This window comes from Arthrobotrys flagrans, assembly GCF_004000055.1.
Source record: "Arthrobotrys flagrans strain CBS H-5679 chromosome Unknown unitig_3, whole genome shotgun sequence".
Taxonomy (NCBI): domain Eukaryota; kingdom Fungi; phylum Ascomycota; class Orbiliomycetes; order Orbiliales; family Orbiliaceae; genus Arthrobotrys; species Arthrobotrys flagrans.
The window spans coordinates 3,781,883-3,803,767 of record NW_027137547.1 but is presented as its reverse complement, the minus strand read 5'-3'; the positions used below and the strand labels follow the sequence as shown (position 1 = coordinate 3,803,767).

The 21,885-nt window shown below is 46.6% G+C and overlaps 5 protein-coding genes across 5 annotated transcripts; 3 read left to right on the top strand and 2 right to left on the bottom strand.

Annotated features, from left to right (window-relative positions):
* Window positions 1-19: 19 nt before the first annotated feature.
* Window positions 20-418, top strand: DFL_002478 (uncharacterized protein; the record flags this gene model as incomplete). The annotated part of the gene is made up of 3 exons (XM_067631270.1): window positions 20-201; window positions 321-333; window positions 398-418. The coding sequence occupies 3 exons, from the start codon at window positions 20-22 to the stop codon at window positions 416-418; spliced, it is 216 nt and encodes a 71-aa protein (XP_067493833.1).
* Window positions 419-1,490: 1,072 nt separating this feature from the next.
* On the bottom strand, window positions 1,491-2,915 carry DFL_002477 (uncharacterized protein; the record flags this gene model as incomplete). The annotated part of the gene is made up of 3 exons (XM_067631269.1): window positions 1,491-2,681; window positions 2,729-2,741; window positions 2,878-2,915. 3 exons carry the CDS (start codon window positions 2,913-2,915, stop codon window positions 1,491-1,493), a joined length of 1,242 nt encoding a protein of 413 aa, XP_067493832.1.
* A 25-nt stretch (window positions 2,916-2,940) lies between these two features.
* Window positions 2,941-4,728, top strand: DFL_002476 (uncharacterized protein; the record flags this gene model as incomplete). Its single annotated transcript, XM_067631268.1, has 4 exons — window positions 2,941-2,969; window positions 3,158-3,238; window positions 3,297-3,789; window positions 3,844-4,728. The coding sequence occupies 4 exons, from the start codon at window positions 2,941-2,943 to the stop codon at window positions 4,726-4,728; spliced, it is 1,488 nt and encodes a 495-aa protein (XP_067493831.1).
* Window positions 4,729-5,525: 797 nt separating this feature from the next.
* On the bottom strand, window positions 5,526-7,118 carry DFL_002475 (uncharacterized protein; the record flags this gene model as incomplete). The annotated part of the gene is made up of 3 exons (XM_067631267.1): window positions 5,526-5,720; window positions 5,787-6,285; window positions 6,355-7,118. 3 exons carry the CDS (start codon window positions 7,116-7,118, stop codon window positions 5,526-5,528), a joined length of 1,458 nt encoding a protein of 485 aa, XP_067493830.1.
* A 3,241-nt stretch (window positions 7,119-10,359) lies between these two features.
* Window positions 10,360-21,210, top strand: DFL_002474 (uncharacterized protein; the record flags this gene model as incomplete). Its single annotated transcript, XM_067631266.1, has 8 exons — window positions 10,360-10,833; window positions 10,903-10,973; window positions 11,036-12,081; window positions 12,141-13,033; window positions 13,093-16,363; window positions 16,432-19,256; window positions 19,306-21,009; window positions 21,073-21,210. 8 exons carry the CDS (start codon window positions 10,360-10,362, stop codon window positions 21,208-21,210), a joined length of 10,422 nt encoding a protein of 3,473 aa, XP_067493829.1.
* Window positions 21,211-21,885: the final 675 nt, after the last annotated feature.

The window sequence follows — 21,885 nt, the reverse complement described above, 5'->3', positions numbered from 1 at the left end:
GGTAGGTGATAAGGGACAAATGGTGGGCTGTGTGGGAATCGTTCGCAGTTCAGTTGGAGCAACTCAGGTACCCGCCCGCTTAGCTAGGAACTCCCACGGCAATTTGGTCGTCCGATCCAGCGCTCAGTCCCACCAACTACCTCAGTACCATTCACCGCCTGCAATCCCCGCTTTGGCCGCGACTTCTGACGGAGAGAAGACGTCAGTGGATATCCGACAGCGGAGCCCGATGATGAAGAAGCGAGGTGAAGTTGAGGAGCAGCTCCTGCGGGAGAATCCATGGTAATATAAAAATAAGGTGGGAAAGGAAAGCCTTAAAGGGACGCACAGCATGTAAGTACGGCCCAAACTAAGCTCTCTCTGGCACGGCAGGCAGCTGATGGCCCTCCAACAATAGCACGCAGGCGAATGGTACTAAGAAAGAGAGCTACCTAATTGAGGGACTATGAGAACAGCAGCCGTGACGATATTGGTGCAGTTCTGTCCTGGCATAGCTAGGAATTGGCTCGTTTCAAGACCCAGCTGGCAAACAGTTACGTAGTATCTCCCGCAGACTACTTGTGAGAGTTGCTTGGACATGAATCTGGAATCCTGAAACAAGCCATCTGCAGGAACCAGACATCCGCCGATACTCGATCGCTGGCCAGGAATGGATATGGATATCTCACTTGGTATATATCCGGTCTTGGCTGCTTACGTTCAGTGATCTAGCCGGGTTGTACGAGGTTACAAAGGTGTTAGAATTTGGATGCTCCTTTCGAAGTTAGTCCAATTGCATGGCCAATGTAATGCGAATGTTATACCGTTAGTATATCTTAGTATACAACAAGTAAATCTGTTAGCAAAGGATACCGATAAGTCCACCGAGACATATGGATATTTGAATGGGGTTTCTCCGTAGGGTCCATGTTATCGATACGCAGGTTCTATTCTTAATTTGCAAGGAGTCAGCAAGTCGGTAAATTGTGCTGCTATATTTAATCATCGGACAAACGGCCAGACCGTTATCGATCATTGGAATATAAGTATGAATCGCATCCACGGCGCCTAAATTATATACACGGCGCACTGCAATCCCTGTTGACGAAAACGTCCCTTTTCTTTTGTTTTCCTGCGCCGCTGCCGCATGCGACCATAAATACTTTCCTGCGTGCTTAGTAGATATAAGGTATGGCTGGATACCATTCAGCTTAAGATAGAAATGGTTGATGGGGTTTGTTTTGGGTTGAATCTAGCTTTCTGTGCCACTAACCGCTTCGCGACAATGCGAGCCCGAACCTTAAGGACATATATAAACATCTTGGTATCATCGATACATTTAATAGACCCACCGAACCGGTGCTCTATACGTCGGTGCTTAATTATGCACCTATACTCCCAAAAAAGATATCTTTGGCCTTGTGTTCCGACCGTTTTTTGCATCAAATTATGTACATGTACAAATAGTCTAGTTCCAAAGTGATATCCTTAGAATTGTGCATCATCTTCAATCAAAACCTCGTCATGCTCAGACAAAAATTCTTCCCATCCCGGTAGCCCCTCTCCTTCATCTTTTGAGACAACTTGTGCCCAGCTATTTTGTACCTGATATGTCCTTCCTGGTCGTTCAAAAGCATCAAGCTCAAATCAGCCGCCCAAAAATACAACTGACCACGAAGGTTCCACAAGTCCCCCATATCGACCCATGGCGGGGTTTCTTGCAAGGTCTTCAACCTTTCAATGACTGCCCCGATACCTGAGATAACATCCAGGACTACCCTCAATTCGCCGCTCTTCAGGGCAGTCGAGAGTTTTTCATGCAATGCCAGGATCTCAAAGTGCATCAAGATCGGTAGGATCGTTGTCGCATTGACACCCTTCCCGACAACATAGTGTTTATAGTGAGGATACATGATCACGAGTCTGTCCATATATTCCATCGCCTTGTCATAGTTCCTCTTGGAGAGACCCGCGTCACTGGGGCCGTCTGTCTCCTGCTGATTCTGGGCATCCGCCGGCCGTTGGTACTCCCAACTAAGGATCTCTACCCCCAGCTTCCAAATCGTCTTGAGTCGCAGATTCTTGACATTCGTCTCCGAATCGCTCAACAGCAACAGCCTAAATGCCCGCTTCGCCCTCCCCCAGTCCCGTCGGAGGATGCAGAGATGGAGTACAGTATTGATATTGCTCAAATGCTTTGCTTGTAGTGACGTGGGTTGAGTTGGTGGTAACCTTTCCATGATGTCGTCTGCGTACCCAGCGTTACGTATCCGATGCTCAAGATTGCTAGCGAGCCTTTTACGTTTCCCGTCGATGATATCGTCGTCATCGTCGTCATCGTCGGCATCATCGTCGTCGTCGAGCATCTCATCGTCGAGGTTTCCCAAACTCGCGGTCAGCGTGGGTAATGGCGTATGTGCGTCGGTAGGAGTCCACGGAGCCGTCGTCGGCACTTGGTCTCGTGGTGTAACGAGACTACGTAAGCCAGCATTGTTTCCCCCCGTTAGAGCTGGTCCTCCCTCCCCCTCCTCCTTGTCTTGCTCTTGCTCTTGCTCTTGATCTTCTTCTTCTTCTATGTTGTCGCTGGCGTTCGTGGCTAGACTTTTGGTCCTCTTGCGTTTACGGGTTTGTCCAGAGGCTGTGACGGATTCGTAGGATAGGGGAATGAAGGTGGAGTGAGGTACTGGGTAGGAGAAGACTGGCTTTGAAGTCATCTACCCTGGGCCATTCAGCGATGGACCCCACTCACAGGTACATCAGTTCTAAGAGATTTCCATTGACGTTAGTCACTAGCCCAACCACCCATACAAATTTTCTTGCCATCGCTCCTGAATACGGTCTCGCTGCAGGGAACATGCTCGAATAAGAGTCAGTGAAAAAAGTGCATTCTGGCCGTACCTACCATCACGTAATCCGCTTCCATGGAGTTCTGTCATCAGATTACGTGTCCGTGTCGACAAGATGTGGATGTCCGAATTTGCAGCTTCTATGTAAAGACAAAATTTTAAAAGGCAGAGGAAAGGTCGGAGGAAAAGAAAAGGCCGGCGCAAACGAGCCTTCATACTTCCTTCTTTGGTGGATGTCGCAGAGACAAACATCCCAGTGAACCCCACCATTGGCGTCATAGCACAGCCCGCCACTTACTTCCACTCACGTCTAACACGACCTTTGGCATCAGCATCACGACTTCAACGGTCGCCTGTATTCACGCTTTATATTCACCGGACAGGCAAAAAAAGCCAAACAATACCAACAAAATGTATATCTATATCTCAATGAGACGCGATTTTAGGCTCAAAGCTAATACCAGTTGATAGGATACTTTCTATTGTATCGAGCCTCCTGCCGGACGATGGCCTCAGCCTCGAGGTCTTCCCAGACTTCCAGCTCGCGTCGTTAAAAACCCTGATAGCCGAGGAAATCATGAACCGAATCACTCCGGACAGGATGTTCCTCTATCGTGACGGTCATCTGCTCGCTGACGGCGAGAAGACACTGCAGGAGCTTGGGTTGGTGGATCATGCTGTCTTGGAGCTACATACCAGGGAATCAATACAAGCACTGCGACAAGCACATAGGGCTGCCACTTCCGGTGCAACTCAGGGAGCTAGAAATACAAGTGGAGATTTTATGACAGATTCCGAAGTCATTAGGTTGAGACTGTTAGGCGATCAGAATATGATGAACCAGTTGAGGGAGCAACAGCCAGAACTTGCAGAGGCTGTGAATGACCCTCAGAGGTTCTCACAGATCTTCCAAATGCTTGAAAGCCGGAGACGGGATGCTGAGAGGGAAAAGCAACTGGAAACAGTATGGTATTCGTATTCTAGCCTTTTTAGAACCAAATCTAACCTAGACTAATAGGCAAGATTAAACGACGACCCGTTTAACATAGAGTCTCAGAGACGCATAGAGGAGCTCATCCGCGAGGAAGCCGTCCGAGAGAACCTCCAGAATGCACTCGAATATAATCCAGAATCCTTTGGCCGCGTTACCATGCTTTACGTTCCAGTGGAGGTGAACGGCCATCCAGTCAAAGCATTTGTCGACTCGGGTGCTCAAGCCACCATCATGTCACCGAAGTGTGCCGAAGATTGTAATATTATGCGATTGATTGACAAAAGATTCGCCGGTATCGCAAAGGGTGTCGGCACAGCTAAGATCCTAGGAAGGGTCCATTCAGCGCAGATCAAGCTTGGTGATCAATACTTGCCATGCTCTTTTACAGTCATGGAGGGGAAGGATGTTGATCTTCTATTAGGCTTGGATATGCTCAAGCGTCACCAAGCAAGCATAAACTTAAAGGATAATCTCCTGGAATTCGGCGACACGAAAATTCCTTTCCTCCCAGAAAATGAATGTCCACGCAGTTTTGATGCTCCAGGACAGGAGGATGAGCCTGTTGTGGAAGGTCCCGCTGGCAGTCTCGTAGGCGGTCAAAGCGGGGCAATGATCCGCCCTCCCGCAGTGAATCCAAACTTCCAGGGTCCTGGGCATACGGTTGGTGGGCCGTCCGCATCGGAAGCATCCGCCTCAACCTCTCAACCTTTACTCTCGCAAACTACGATTCCTTCTCCAGTTCCGACACCGGTCAACCCGCCCCCACTACCATCAGGCAGGCAGACATATCACGCACCTGAGAAGATTGCGCAACTTACGAGTCTTGGATTCTCGGAAGCAGAAGCTCGCCAGGCGCTCAATACTGCGAATGGAGATGTGGAGCTAGCGGCGAGCTTGTTATTCGGTTAGGATAGCATGTGGGTTTCATCACTTTGCATGATAGACATCAAGGCGGGTGGCTGTGGCGTCTCTCGATCTAGACGAATTTTCTGACAAATACACATGTTATTATTGGTCGATGGAGCACTTAGCATGGGGGTATATGTTTCATTTTTCTAGTTTATCAACAGGCGTGGCATGGGGGATAGCCTTCAGCGGGGAAATGGAAATTCTGGGGTGGGTCCAGTCCCAACGTCACTTTGCTTTTGTATCATCACGAAAAAGAAAGAAGGTTTTATGGTTCATGATGACAATTGGTAATGGGATAAACTAAATGAATACGGAGCGGGTTTTGGAAAATATTCTGACATGCCGTCGGTAACTCCTTGCTTTGATGCATGGGGGAATCAAGAAATATTCATTTTTTTCTTCTTCTTGAAACTATTTTTCAAAGGGATATCCAATGCATGGTGATCGTTACACGCGGGCCTGTCTGCCTGGTTTCTGCATATATGTACCAAATATGCATATGCATGTCTCAAGCAGAGGCCACGACCGCTGACCCATCCCCATGTCCATGGCTTTGACCCGATGGGTATCAACATTAAAATCTTTGGGAACTTTTTTGCGACGAAAAATTACACAAAACATGGATCGAGCTAATAGAATTTCAGATATATCGTATTACAACAAGGATGGGGAAATCATTATGGAATTTTTTATCGCTGAATGGTATGCATGGGGTTCCACGAGATATCACGAGGATTGCCCAATGAGAAGAAGGATAATGGAAATAGAAAAAAACGATAGCAAATGCGACAAAAAAATCAGTGGTATCCGTTTGCAGTTACACCATTGTGGCCGTTCCCATTGGTGTAGACATCCGCCTTCTTTGCTGGAACTTTCGAGGCGTGACCGTTTGAATGACCATTAGAATGGCCGTTAGAGGTTGATTTCATGAAAATCGATTCAACCACTTCTCCTGCACGAACGGCAAGGACGGAGAGGAGTGTGTCACTCAACTAGTATTCGCAATTTGTTAGCACCGAGTAGGAATGTGATATGTGGATTTTTGAGAAAAAACTTACTCCGTGTGTCGTTTCATTACATCCTTGAAGATAGATACCGGCATCTGAGCTGATTTTCTCTCCAGAAAACTGTACTCTGTAGTCTCTGTTTACTGGAAATCTCGCTACTGTAGAATCCTCTAGCAGTTCACGAGTCGGGTCTAGAATTTGTTGATGCACATCTCTGGTGTATCCTGTTGCGACAATCACAAGATCAAACTCGTGATTCTCAACAGTCTCGAGGCCATTTTCTCGATGGGTCATTTGTAGACCCACAGTCTTTTCAGATAGGTTCTCGAAGCCGGTGACTTCCGTGTGGTTTTTGATATTCATTTTCCAGCTAGCGCCAGATGGATCTCTGAGACGCTGAACATAGAGGTCATGGTAGATCTTCTCGATGAGTTCGAGGCGAACAACGCTGTAGTTTGTTGCACGATTTTCGACTAGCTGCTGGTGGCGTTCTGCGGCTGGAGTCCGGAAGAATTTGTCCGTAGCAGAAGGATTGAAGATTTCGTTAACACTAATGTACGTCAGCATTTGATCAAGTGCATGAAGGAACACATGATATAGGCCATAGCGCAAGACTTACAATGGACTATCGTCGCTTGGTTTCAGGGCATCCCCTCTGAAGAACATTGTGGTTTGGGCATTAGGGTATCTTGAGGCAACATCCGAGAATGTTTCAGCTGCACTCTGGCCAGCTCCAATGACTGCAATGCGATAAGCAGCATTTCGGTCAGTGAGATTTTGTGGGACTCGCGAAGAGTATTGCGACGAATGCACAATTCTTGGATGATATTCTGGCAACGGCTTTGGCAAAAGTGGTCGTCCACCAACAGCGACAACGACATGCTTTGCCTTTCTTGTTTCTTCGATTCCTCCAGCTTTTGAATGGACAACAAAGCTGTCGACCTTGCCGGTATTGTTGTTCTTGACTGGCTCAACCAAGGTGACGGTTTCACCGTAGCTAACTAATTTGTCAAATTTGCTAGCGCACCATTGCAAGTAGTCATTGAACTCTTCTCGCAATGGTAGGAAAGTTCCTAGGTTGATAAAGTCCAATAGCCTGTCCTTCTCTTTGAGATAATTCAAAAAGGTAAATTCAGATCTAGGATTTCTCAGGGTAGCAAGGTCCTTAATGAAGCTGATTTGCATTTTGGAGCCTGGAAGAAGCATCCCAGAGTGCCAGACGAATTGCTGTTGCCGTTCCAGGAATAGAACGTTTGGGCGTGCTTCTGGGAGCATCTCTTGAAGGGCGATGGCAATTGCTAAAGATGCGGGCCCAAAGCCGACGCAAATAAGGTCATAGACCTTTTCGCCATTCTCGTGGGATTCAACGCTGTATTGGCCCATTTTGTCTGTATTGTAAAGGACAAAGACGACGAAAAGTAAGGACGAAGCAAAGTTATAAAATTGTGTTGAAATGTCGTAGTTCTGATGTTAGCTTCTGAGCCTTGACAGAACGGTGAGGTGAATTAAAGCCTTCTGAAAGAAATATACGAGACAAAAGATTATCTTGACAAGATTCACAGATAAGATGGAAAATATGTGTCCCGGTAATATAAGGGCCAGGGCAAATGTCAGCCTCCTTGATGTTGCCGCTGAAGAGTTTGTAAATTTATAAGGTGTGACGCAATTGAAAAGGCAGCTCGCAAAGGGCTCGAACTAGGAGATGCCTATTGCTTCTATATAAGAGATTCTTTGGAGAATTCACCACCCCAGTTCAAATACGGAAGAGGGCCTCCCGAATTTTCCCTCCTGGATTCCAAGGGCATGCTATGACAATCGCATGATCGGTATCTGATGCAGCGGAGTGCGCATGCACATTATTAGACAACGGGATACACAAAGAGTATACACGGTCTTAAGGAACTAGCTCAAACGGTTAACTGTGGCCATGGTCCCTCCTGCTCCTCGGTCTTAAAATCTGCAACATCAGCAACACCATTAATGCAAATACAGGGAAGCTATGGCATAAAAATTCTCTATGGTCATGTCTGCTTTTTCTTCCTTGCTCCGCGGCTCCACATTTACTTGCTCATTTCCTCTGAACTCCCTCGCAGACACTTTCAAAATTTTTTTTTTTTTTTTTTTAAGCTTCATAACTGCGAACCTTCGCTTTTAGCGCGTCTACGAAAACGCTTATTTTTTCTTCTTTTGAGTGGTTATGTTGAGTTTTTCTTTGCTACCCCCAAACAAAGAGGAAACTTGCGTGCGAATTTCACTCTTTGGACCCTTGAAACGTAGATGTCAAAATTGGTCATGGTTACTCAAAAAGGATAATACGGGAATTATTGGAGGACATTCTCCGGTATCGGATCTTATCTGATGCATCTGATTTCTACTGAGCTTTTCATGCCCTGCTGTATTTTTTTTTTAAACGGTAAGGATTGAAACTGCTTGGCTGATATCAGATCATCATTAATCGCTTGGCGAGAAGCACATACCTGTTTCGACCGGAAGAAAAAAGAATCGCAGCATATAGACGGAGATGATGCTTAAGGTGTGAAGAAATTTTTTCAAGGCTCAAGAATTTTTCCCTTCGGAAGTTGCCTGCTCTGGGGGGCTAGAATTAGAGAGTGAGGTGTGACTGAAAAGACAAGAAAATTAGCAAAAGTTCAGGATGTTGTTCGTAAGGGAAGGGAAGCGGATTATCAGATTGATCACAAAGCGGGTCCACGATGAAACGTGGGGCATGGTTCGACGTTCCCGCCTGGTTCAGTCCAATTTCTTGTCAGATTGATCTAGGCAATTTGATCACAAACCAAGCAACCACCAACATGCAATTCCCTGCCATTGTTTTATCAGATCATCAAGATTTAGCTAGAGAGTCTCTATCAAAACGACTCTAAGACAAAGCACGGCAAGTTCCAGTTTCCAATGCAGGTTACGCTTGTTAGGAAATGAGCTGATGTTGATGAGCGGAGCATTAGGCGATGGGCGATGGACGTTACCTACCTGTTAGTTTCGAATGTTCTCATCAAGCTTCAGGCAGTCCCTTCGTCAGGATATTTTTTTTACGAGCCGCCCGGGAAAATTTTCTTGGAAAAAATGGAGCTAGTTAGCGATTGACCAATCAGTCCAGGTGTGTATCGGATGGGGTAAAACCGTCCGACCCTTCTGTAGCACAAAGCTTCAGAACGGGTGTGGTCCACATGGACCTCTGCAGGAACCAAGAACCGCCGTGGCATAAACAAGAAGGCCGTCAACGTCTGGGCAAACCCGTTTCCGACATCGAATCCCGAATTTCAGTACTGCGGTCAGACAATCGTAACTCCGAGGACAAAGCCGGCGGGCGAGAAGGCCAACAGGATGACAGGACATAGATCGTTATGCTTAGTAAGGTTCAGAAATCGTGGGATGCCTCGGGCCATCTGTAGAATATAATAAGGCGACATGCAGGGTAGACGGTGGGAACCGAACTCTTAAGCTTCGCCTGCACATGCAGCCACTCCGGAACATTTACTGGAGTGTAGCGACGAATGATGACATTGACCCGATCCCACTAACCCTGATGTTCGTAGGCTGCAGCTTTTTTGTCGTCCGCCTCCCGCAGCTCATCGACAAGGGTATAGACAGCGGTAGGCCATCTATTCGCGCGGTTCCTATTCAATCACGCGAATCTTTAGAGTAAATGTTAACTCATCGAATGGGTGTTAAAAGCAACTAGCAATGGGAACCCCCACAGCCCTTGACACATGGTAAGGATGTCGTACATGCAAGAATGCCTGCCACCGATGCAACTTGCAGATGAGGAAGGCAAGTTCCGATTCTAGATCTTTTCTAGGTGGTTTTGTCGCAACGTCAACCACGGCTCATTCTTGGTATCGAGGCCTGAAAGAACTTTGATGTATCCTAGTCAGCTGCAGTGGTCGTACTTTGAACCCGAGTTTCCAGAATCTAACGCACAAAACGAAATTGAGAGAAATATAATTCGTTTTTTATTGATTCTGCTAGGATCTGGTGCTTTTCTGCAAAGCAGCGGCCTGTTTTGGAGGTTCAAGGAAAGAGCTCTTGAAAATCTTCAAAGAAACAAGGAGAAGAAAAAAATATGCTACTGATAGTTTTTAATCTAAAGCATCGATCAATTAGTCAAAGACTTTGGCCCACGAACTTGGCAAATCAGCGTTAATGGACTGACGGAGAATCTAGGGAAAGACCAATCGGCGAAAGCCTGTTCCTGAGAAATTACCTAGACATTTTGGGGAAACAGTTTTCATGCGATATCGCTGTGGATAGTGTTGCTTTAGCTCGAGGCGACCCGTATAAAGTTATCACACTGGAGTTTTGGTCACCATCACGCGCACGCCACAAATCAAATTGGGGGGAAATTTAAGCCAAAGCTTCCTACATACTACCATCAGATGATTAGATTTCGCTAATATCATATCATATCAATCTGATCTGATCCTTTGAATTCACGCAACTATTATCGTTCTTTGTTCCCTTTTCCTTTCTTCCTTTATTAAACTTAGCCTTCGATATCTCTGGGCTGCCTCATAATATATTTTTAATTCTCCATATAAATCCGGATAAGGCTTGCATAAATCCGGTCATTAGCGTCGGCCCTATGAGGACGAATCTACCTCAAACCATGCAACACGCAACAGCCGTACCTGTTGTATTTCCGAATCTCACAGGCAGAGCAGTTCCGCCGCCGAGAGGGAGTAGAACTTCGCAGAAATGTCTCCTCACTTACGGTGTTCCTTTAAGCGTTCTCCAGGAGCGATGCAATGCGATCGGTGTTTCCGTGGGATATCTTTCCCAATCTATTTGGGCAAGATTACTATCGCAATATACCGGTGAACCAGAGGTTTCCTTTGGTGCCTTTCTCAGTGAATCCCCAATCCCAGAAGAAGAGCGGGGATCATGTCTGTGTAAGCTATGGGGAAAATCCGCATATTCAATAGAAGTTGCATTTTCCCCAGGCAAGACAGATGAGGATGTACGACGGGAACTCGAAAATGCACCCCGAGGCAACCGGAAGGATGTCTACGAAACTATCATTTCTGTTTATCCAGCGGAATCTGAAAATCCGTATCTCGCGAGAGCAGCGGCGAATTCCGAGGTTTGTGACACCTTTGAAATTTAGTCTAAATATTTTATATCATGACCTATGCTAATACGGCTAATTTAGTTCATTATCCACTTGGAAATTATACTTAATACCAGAACAGACCAAGTAAGGCTGGCTGTGCATTACGACCCGTAAGCTTCTATTCCACAACAATTTATGTTAGTCGATGGCATTCTAATGGTTTTTCACAAAGAGCTTTTATCACTGGCGATTCCGCTATCATCATCGCCCGAGAATTCTTGGGTATATTGACCTTTGAGTCATTGGGATTGGGCAGAACGACAAGATACTCTAATCTCCAACCAGAGATCTTATCTATGTGCCAGCCTTCTGGCAATGCTCCAGTAGATATCTCAGACCACAGCCTTTTTGTCCACCATCTTTTTGAAAAGCATGCGGCAGAAACTCCTGAGAATAGTTGCTTGGAGTTCTTGCACGACGAGACGGACCAGGTCGAATCTTGGACGTTCAAGAAGTTGAACGAGACATCAAACCGCATTGCGCACCTGATTCTTCAGAATGGGGTTGCTCGTGATGAAGCGGTGCCCGTCTGTTTGGACAAAGCGCCACTCTATTATGCTTGTATTCTTGCATGCATGAAAGCTGGAGTCCCTTTCACTCCAATTGACCCCGTTGCACCAGTAGCAAGAAAGACCTTTATGATCGAGGAACTCCAAGCAAGATACGTCCTCTCTATCCCAGATCGATTCAACGAACTTGGGCTTCCCGACAACGTGAAAATACTCGACCTTTCCGACGAAGAATCCCTTAGGAAGCTCTCACCAGAAAACCCGCAAGTATCGAATCTAACAGAACGATCCCTTGCATACAGACTTTATACTTCTGGCTCCACAGGCCAACCTAAAGCTGTCTCCCTTGAAGTTGGCGCCGTTGTGCACGCAATCCAAAAATCCATTGCTCTCCTCCCTTTGCGTCGTGATTCTCGTTTGTTACAATTTGCAGCAATTACTTTCGACATGTGTTATTTTGATTGTTTCTTAGCATGGACCGTCGGGTTCACCATGGTATCCGCGAGTAAACGATATCTCCTTGGGGAGCTGGAGGCAACTGTGAAGAGGTTGCAAATCAGCTTTTTGGATCTAACGCCGTCTGTTGCTGCGACCCTTACTGCAAGCGAGCTTCCTGAAGTTGAGATGCTCTATTGCATTGGTGAGGCGATGCCAACAAAGATTGTGGAGGATTGGGCAGGAAGATGTGTTAACTCATACGGCCCTACTGGTAAGCGGAAATATTCTTAATACCCTCGTTTCTGGGAACAAATGCTAATGGGACTATAGAGGCTGCGATGCTTTGCACGATTGTCAATGTGGATAAGGAGATCAAATCTGCCAACTTTGGGCAGCCATTCAACGGAATGTCTCTCTACATCTTGGACAAAGAGATGCCTGTGATTCTTCCTCGTATGGCGGCAGGAGAGTTGTGCATCTGCGGTCCGCAATTGGCCCGTGAATATCACAGAAATGAGGCCAAGACAGCTAGTAGCTTTATTACTCTAGATTCCGGACTTCGTCTCTACAGAACTGGAGATCTCGCCAGAATGTTGGCAGATGGGACTTTCGAGTTTATTGGCCGCAAAGACGACCAAGTCAAACTTCGTGGCTTCAGAATCGAGCTCGGAGAAGTCAGTGCTGTCTTGCGTGACGTTCATCCACTTATTAAAGACGTCGTTGCGCTTGTCCTCAAACATTCCGATGAAGAGAAGGAGCAACTGGTGACTTTCTTGTCATTTGCGAGTCGCAAGAACCGCCTTGACCCTCCAAGCATTCAGGAATGTGATTCTGCGGATTGGGAAGAAATTGAGAAGGCTGCAAGAAAAGTTGCTGAGGCCGCTTTGCCCCAGTATATGCTCCCGCACATCTACTTCCCGATCAACTGGGTCCCATTGTCTGCTGCCGCCAAGGTTGATAAGAGGTCTCTGGGAGAACTTTTCAGACGCACTGATATTTCTACTCTCGGAAGAAGAGCTGAGGCTGGTGCATCTGATGAGGTATTCGATGAACTCTCCACAAAGATACGACATGTCTTTGCGGAAGCCTCAAGTTCAGAGCTAGAAACCATCGGTATGGATACGACTATCTATCAATTGGGACTTGATAGCATTAGTGCTTTGAATGTAGCAAGGTCTCTTAAAGCAATTGGAGTCAATGCTAGTGTTCTCGATATCATCGAGGTAAGTGTCCCAAGAACCCAGTGTGAAATGTCGGAATTAATACTCACTTTATTATACAGTGTCCAACAATTCGAGGTTTAAGAGACCATGTCTCAGGCAAAAAGAATCCGGTTTCTGCATCCTATCACCAAGACATCTTCGCTTCATTCAAACAACAGCACATCGACGCCATTTGCAATTCTACTAGCGTTCTCCGTGAAAAGGTGGCCAATGTACTCCCCTGTTCTCCAATGCAAGAGGGTATTTTGACTCAATTCCTACAATCCAAGGGTTCACTCTACTACAATGCTATTCTCTTCCGCCTTGAGGATGGCGTCAACATCGAATGCCTTGAGGATAGCTGGATTCAAGTGGCAGAGCAAAATGATGTTCTTCGAACTGGTTTCGTCGAACACGAGGTTGACGGTGGTCATTACGCCATGATAACCTACAAATATGCCTCCACCTCTCTAGTCAGAAAGGTTCAAACCCAGCTTCCCATTGAGGAATTTGTCAAACAAGTTCAAAGAGAAGAAGCCCAGAAAGCTCTCTCGAATATTGCGCTCCCTCCTTGGAGTGTGACTTTTATCCCGGGCAAAAACGTTTCACACATGATATTCACCGCTCTTCACGCCATCTACGATGCTCAGACTCTCCAGATCCTCCTTAACGATGTAAACTTGTTCTACCACAAAACGCAACCTGTCCTCCATTCGAGCCCTTCTGCAATCTTGAAAGAGATGCTAAGGATCTCTAGAGATAAGGAGGCAGTGGCGAGCGCCTCGAAATATTGGAGGTCTGTTCTGCAGGATTGTCCGATTACGAAGTTCCCAGTTATGACTCCCTTGCGAGAGGACACTGGAGAATTCGTCTACTCTTACAAGAAATGCGCCACCACCATGAAGCAGGTTGAAGATATGTGCAAGAAGGTCGGGTTCAGCTTTGGCGCTGTCGGTCAAGCAGTATGGGCGAAACTTCTGGCAATGTATTTCGGGGAACGAGATGTCTGCTTTGGTACAGTTGTTTCCGGAAGGACTGGTTCAGATAACGCAGAGGATGTTGTATTCCCTTGTCTTACAACTATTCCCATGCGAGTCCAGCTCGACGGAGACAACAAGGCGCTGGTAGCACAGATCCAAGGAAGACTGAGTAAAACGCTCAAGTTCCAGCACACCCCACTACGAGCTATTCAAAAGGCTCTGGGACACCCAGAGCAGGGCCTCTTCGATACCATCTTTGTATACCAGAAATCCAGCAACTCTAACGAGGGACTCAGACCAGTCTGGCGGGAGCTTGATGCAAAGGCTACCGTTGAGTACCCCGTGTCATTCGAAATTGAGCCTACAGACGATGGGTATCTTGGGCTCCGACTAACGGGTAGAACTGATATCCTTCCTCAAGAACAGATGAATCTCATGGTCGCGCAGTATGAATATTGTCTTTTGCATATGCTGCAAAACCAAGGGATCGATGCCATGGATCTCGGCGAAGTCCATCAAGCCATCCTCTCCGATACGCCCGCTGAGTTTGACAAGTTGCCGTGCGATGTTAAGTTTCTACATGAGTTCGTTTCCGCTTCTAAAAAACGCCATCCAAACAAATTAGCTTTGGAGTTTGCCACTGCAATCCAAGGAAGTCATGTTACTAAGGATTCTTGGACATACCGTCAATTTGACGATATGGGCAACAAGATTGCCAACTTCTTGCTTCAACACGGTGCGGCCACAGGTGATCTGATTGGCATATGCTTCGACAAGACCCCTCAGGCTTATTTCGGTATCCTCGGTATCTTGAAAGCCGGGTGCGCATTCGTCGCCCTAGACTTTTCCGCTCCGGTTCAGAGAAGATCCTTCATAGTCCAGGATGCCAAAATCAAGATTATCCTCACCATGGCACAGTTCGCCAAGGACTTTGATGGTATTAGCGGCCTGGATGTCTACTCCCTTGACAGCCTGCAGACCTTGACAAGATATTTCAGTCCTGAGGAGCCTGATGTCGCTGGTCTAACGCCTGATCATCTCAGTTATGTTCTCTATACATCTGGAACAACCGGAACGCCAAAGGGCTGCCGTATCACTCATGACAATGCCGTTCAAGCAATGCTATCTTTCCAAACACTGTTCAAAGGTCACTGGGATGAGAACTCTCGCTTCCTCCAGTTCGCATCTCTTCATTTTGACGTCAGCGTCCTTGAACAATACTGGAGTTGGAGTGTTGGTGTCTGCTTAACTAGTGCACCAAGGGACCTCATCTTCCAGGACCTCGGAAATGCCATTCGCGCTCTTGGAATTACTCATATTGATCTTACACCCAGCCTTGCCCGTCTTATCACCCCAGAGGATTGCCCAACTCTTTGCCGAGGTGTGTTCATCACTGGCGGCGAGAAGTTGAAACAAGACGTTTTGGATGCCTGGGGCGAGGAAAATGTGATTTACAATGGATACGGACCCACTGAAGCAACTATCGGTGTCACCATGTACCCCAGAGTTCCAAGGAATGGAAGGCCAAGCAACATCGGCCCACAATTTGTCAACGTTGGATCCATGGTTTTGAAGCCGAAGACAATGACTCCCGTTCTCCAAGGTGCCGTCGGTGAACTTTGCGTCACCGGTGCCCTAGTCGGAGACGGATATCTCAATCGAGAGGACCTCACTGAAGAAAGATTCCCATGGGTTAACGGCAAGCGCATGTACAGGACCGGCGACCTAGTCCGACAGCTTCATAACGGTTGCTTCGATTACCTTGGACGAGCAGATGACCAGGTCAAACTGAGAGGCCAGAGATTAGAGCTTGGAGAAATCAATGAGACTATCCGCAGCGCAGACAAAGATATTGCAGAAATTGTAACCCTTGTATGCCAGCACGGCCAGCAGCAAGTTCAACAATTGGTCTCCTTTGTCTCCTTCAGATCCAATACCCAGGGTCGAGGATCGTCTGCGCCGACGCAGCTACTCAAGTCGTTCCCCCATGCTGAGACAGGGTCTAAAATCTTACAGATCTGCCAATCTCGTCTTCCAGTTTACATGGTTCCAACGTACATCCTTCCCATCACCAAGCTACCTCTGACTGTCAATAACAAGGTCGATGAGCGTACTCTCAGGAATCTCTTCGCCAATACCTCTATGGAAATCATTCAAAGTTTTGAGGAGATAAGCTCTGGAGACGAGGAACTCTCAGAAACCGAGAAGGTCATCCGCGATACTCTGGGAGAGGTTTCTATTGATATTGCTTCCGTATCTAAAAATGTCTCGTTCTTTCAACTCGGCCTTGACTCTGTCTCAATTGTCGGGTTCTCGAATAGACTGCGGAGAAAGGGATTCCACAATATCGAAGTTTCACTTGTGATGCAAAGTAAGTCCTATTCTATATAATCTTATTAGTTGGATAGAGCTGAAAATTATAAACTAACGTAATTCTAGATTCTACCATTGCTTCCTTAGCCAAGGCTTTGTCGTCTTCTAACAGCCCCGCTGCCGAAGAGAACATTCAAAACGCACTTCAGTCCATAAAAGCATTCAGCATCGAACATGGCTTTGAAGTATGCTCTGCTCTTGGGCTAAATGAAGAAGACATTGAAAGCATCAAGCCCTGTACTCCATTGCAAGAGGGTATGATCGCGCGAGCACTGAACTCAGATGTGCCGCTTTACTACAACACGTTCTGCTTCAAAGTCTCGCGAAATACCACACCTCAAGTTCTGAAGAAGGCATGGCAGGAAGTCATCGATCGAACCGATATCTTGCGGACTTGCTTCTGTGAAACTTCTGATGGTATCGCACAAGTCGTTCTAAAGAAATCTGAGGTACAATGGGAAAACATTCATGCTTCCTCAAATGAACCTTTTGGAAATGGCCGCACCAAGCAACTCGAGATGGCAGACCTCGCTGCTCCTCCAGTCAGCTTAGAATATGTCTCGGGCCAGACCAACTTCCTACGTCTGTCGATCTTTCATGCTCTGTATGATGGTACAAGTATGCCAATGATCCTATCTGATATTGAAACACTCTTGTCTGGTCACCAACCCGCTAAGCGTATGCAATTCACGGAGGCGATCCCAAGAATCCTTTCTCTTGATACCACGGCTGCGAAAAAGTTCTGGGCCGACCATTTCAATGGGGCCGAAGTCAGTCTTTTAGAATTAAAGGGTCAGGCCAAAGAGGCTAAAGAGCAGGTTCTAAGCCATACTCTTCAAGCTTCGAAGTCAGACGTCGAAAGAATCGCCCGCGATCTTGGCTGCACCACACAAGCTCTTTTCCAAGTGGCTTGTCTTCAAGCATTGATCAGACTTCAGGAAAAGCAAGTGGTTATGGGAATTATCACTTCCGGTCGTTCATTCACAGTTGATGGAATCGACACTTGCATTGGTCCTTTATTTAACAGCATTCCATGTTACCTACCTATCAGCAAAGGAGCTACATGGAAGGAGTATGCCCAAAAGGCCCACGCTTTCAATATTAGCAGCATACCATTCCACCATACTCCTCTTCGTCAAATTAGCAAATGGGTTGGGCAAGGAAGCAAGCCTCTCTTCGACGTTTTGTTCGTGTTCCAGCCGGCCACACCGTCAGCTGAGGACAGGGCCTTACGGGAAATCGGCTCTGCTGCGATGCAAGACTACCCGGTAGCTCTTGAGATCCAACAAGGCACTGACGGAAGGTACACTATCTCTGTTAGCACGGACTCTGCCTACCTCGATGAGTCCGAAAACTCGCTACTTCTAAAGTCTATTGTAATGGGTATCACGGATCTACTCAAGAACCCAAAACAAGAGGTCGCCGTTCTTCGGGAAATCGAGGGCGATGCCTTCGCTTCCAAGTCTGAGGGCAATGAAATCAAAAGGCCTATCACCCCTCAGCCCGCAAATTTTGTATGGACTGAAGCCGCCATCTCCATTCGTCGAGAACTCGCAATCCTTACTGGTGTTGAAGAAAGTGCCATCACTGAGAAGTCATCAATCTATCAAGTCGGACTCGACAGCGTTGAAGCTATCCGCCTTTCCTCTAGACTTCTCAAGAAGAACATTCACCTTAAGGTCAGTGACATCATGCGCGAGGCTACAGTCGAACGTATGATAGCCTATCTCAGTTCCCTCAAGTCCCAGACTAGCTCCTCAGATGTTAAAAAGAATACGCTTCAAAAATTCGAAATCTCTGCACAGAAGGCATTGAGACTCTCTGCCGACATCTTGAAGAAGGTCGAATCGATTCTGCCAACCACCCCTCTCCAAGACGTCATGATTGCCGAGTCAATTGGTTCAGACTTCGCTCTCTACTTCAACCATGACGTTTTGGAACTTCAAAGGGACATCAATATCAAAAAGCTTCAGGCAGCCTGGAAAGCGGTAATCAAGAAGAACCCTATCCTGCGTACCACTTTCGAGGAAGCACATGACCTCGAACTCGGTACTTCAACAGACTACATCCAAATCGTTTGGAAAGATCTACCATTAGAGTGGGATGTCGTCGAAACTACCAGCGAGCATGAGTCCGGTCGCGTGGATGAACTCATGGCTAGCCACAAGTCGAGAAAGGCACCACTTGCGCTCGGTATCGTGCGGAGTGACAAAAGGGTCTTAATGGTCTTGTCGATCTCACATGCTCTCTACGACGGTCGCTCCATAGGTTTACTCCTCGACGACGTCGCTCGAGAATACGACGAACAGAGCACGGTTCGCCCAGACTACAAACAATTCCTCGACAAGGTTCTAAACTTAGATCCCAAATATAGTCTTGGGTTTTGGAAACACCTCTTGTCCAATGCGAAGCCTCGAACTTTCCCTATGGCTGGTACCAATGGACAAGTTTGGAAAGCGGAACGAAGCTCCAAAGTCCCGGTGTCTATGTTCGCACAATTCTGTCGGGAACGACAGATTTCGGAGCCAGTATTAGGTCAAGCTTGTCTAGGTCTTTTGCTCTCTGATATCTTCTCCCAGGACGATGTTGTCTTTGGAACTGTTATTTCCGGAAGGGAAACCGAAGAATCGGAGCAGTACATGTTCCCAACTATGAACACAATCCCAGTCCGCGCTGTCCTCCATGGCAATGTTTCCGACGTTTTGAACTCAATGCAGAAGAGCTACTCTCGGAGCCTAGAGCACCAATTCGTTCCACTTAGAGATATCCAAAAGAATGTCTGCGAACCTGGACAACGTATGTTCGATGCTCTCTTTGTGTACCAGAAGAACAAGGGATCGGAGGAAGGTGTGAAATTGTGGAGGTCTATCGGAGGTGCTTCTCAGATTGAGGTAAGATTTTCTTGAAATTTTGCTTTTCACCTATACTGACGGATTTTAGTATGCTATTGCGGTTGAAATTGAAGTGAACGGCGACGATCTTACTTGGAGGGTATCTGCATCGGATAATGCTATGGCTTCACACGAAGCGGAGGATACTCTTGATACCCTTGACGCGATGCTCCAAAAGATCATTGGAAACCCGCTCTGGGACTATCAGCAATTCACCCGTTCTCAACTTGGAAATCATCTACGTGGGAGACTCCAGAGTGAGGTGGCTCGGAATGTTGATACGGAAGAATCCGCATCGGAATCCGATAACTATGGAGATCTCGAGCAGAAAGTCATCAACGCTATCAGCATCGTGTCCAAAGTTGCTGAACGTGATATCAAACCATCAACTTCTATCTTCCATCTTGGCATCGATTCCATCTCCGCTATCCGACTCGCCTCAGAGCTCCGAAAGCAATCGATCTTCATTGCTGTCAGCGAGATCCTGAGGGAATCAACCGTTAAGAAAATCTGCTTGTTCTTGGATAAGAAGCAGCATACCCCAAGCACCTCTCATAAGCCTACCGAACAACCCAAGATCTCGCCAGCACAGTTCAAGAGAGTGGTCGCAGCCGCCGGTCTTAAGAATGCGGATGTTGAAGACATATCTCCCGCCACATCCGGCCAACTCTTTTTGATCAAAGCCTGGGAGTCATCAGAGGGAAGGATCTTTCTACCAACATTCTCTTTCAAGTCCGCAGAAGTACTGAGGTCTCCGAGATTAAAACGTGCACTCGACCGACTCGTGAGCGCCAACCCAATCCTACGAACCTCGTTCGCTGCAGATAAGGATGATATTTTCCAAGTTATCCACAGACACGCCTTGCCCAGTTTCCGTTCCACATACTTCGACTCTGACTCAGTACTTGAGTCGACCCTGCAGCAGATAAATCAGGAAGAACAGGTGAGAGAGTATGATATGAGCACTCCTTCTATCAGGGTACACTTGGTCAGTTCAAGAAAGGAATCATACGTTTTTGTCACTCTCCACCATGCCCTTTACGATGCCTTCACTCTACCTACCCTTCTATCCCAACTCTCTGATCTTTACAAGAACGAAGAGATAGTGCTTCCAAAGCCGAGCAAGCCAGTTGTCGCTTCTTCAAGCCCTGAAACCAAGGAATTCTGGACCAAATACTTTGCAAACTCGGAATCGACACCACTGCCATCAAAGAAAAATGTGAGTGTTACGGAAAGAGTCGAGCTATATACAGAGAGACAAGTCCCCAGGGGCTCTAAGATCGATGCTGCCTGCCGGGAACACAATATCTCCCTTCACTCCTTGAGCATAGCCTGTTTCGGGCAAATAATTTCCAGGATTGTCCAGAAGGACAGCCCTATCTTCGGTGTCTATCTCTCCAATCGTCATTTGAGTGAGTCTTCTGAAGGAGTCCAGACAATGCCAACCCTGAACATGGTTCCTCTCATGGTGAAGAGCGCATCCAAATCCTCTCTGATTGTCCTTGCCAAACAAGTTCAGGAAGATTTGCTCAAAATTAGTACAAGCGATGCGGCAACCACGAACCTAATGGAAATTTATCAGTGGACTGGGATTCGCATTGATAGTTTTGTCAACTTTTTGAAGGAAGACAAGTTAGATGGCAACAGCCGAGAAGGAGGGCTATTTGAGCGATTTGAGCTTTCGGCTGGAACCCCAACTCGAAGGGAGTTTTCGATACCAGGGCCTCTCCGCTCGAAGGATAATATTATCCAGGTATGTTTTGCTATATCCTGTCAATGTGTGGGGTAATTACGTTTAACTAACATTTCTCAACAGACAAATCTTGACCTTGAGATGGCTTTACGAAATGGGTGTGTAGATGTTGGGTTATTTGCTGCCAAGAAGTACCTCGACAACATTGATCTTCGGAAGATTTCCGAGGAGATTAAGGAAGGATTGATGCATTTTGAATAGATTTTCTTAGTAATTGCACGTTCCAGCTCGTTTTCATCTTGCACTTTTGTTTGATTATATTTCTAGTTGAATACTTTGTTTCGGATAATACGTCTTTGATTAAGTTGCTGTTTGGTATTTTGCTTTTCTACTGCCACGTACTAGTATACTATTTTACGTTATTAATAATATTCCTCGATTACGCTGTATACAGATGTCAATACCCTGCTATCAACAGCTAGCTAATGTAAAATTCGAATTCTTCGCTTGTCTATGGATCGACTATATCTCGATATTGACATGTCCGTACATTCTACGCTTTTGCATGCGCCAGGAAGGTGTCTGTGGAATGGATGATCGGACGAAATACGGAAAATATGTCGCAGATATCCGAAGTTGGCAGTCATGCATAAACGTTCGGCCTCCTCGTATTACATGCAATAATCCTATAAACGCCGTTCAGTTTGTCTTCTCCCGCATGGAATGTCAGTTTATAGGTCAGGTTTAGGCCCTTTTAGTGACAGTCTGGACCATCTAGCTTAACTAAGCATAGCTACTCTTATGTAGCATTGCCCTGTCTACGGATCAATAGTACTGCCGAGGAGATATTCTTGCTTAAGATCAACCCACTCTCGGCCTTCCAAGCCTGCAATAACAATAAGGCAGCATCCGCAGATGTCAGATATAGGTAACTGG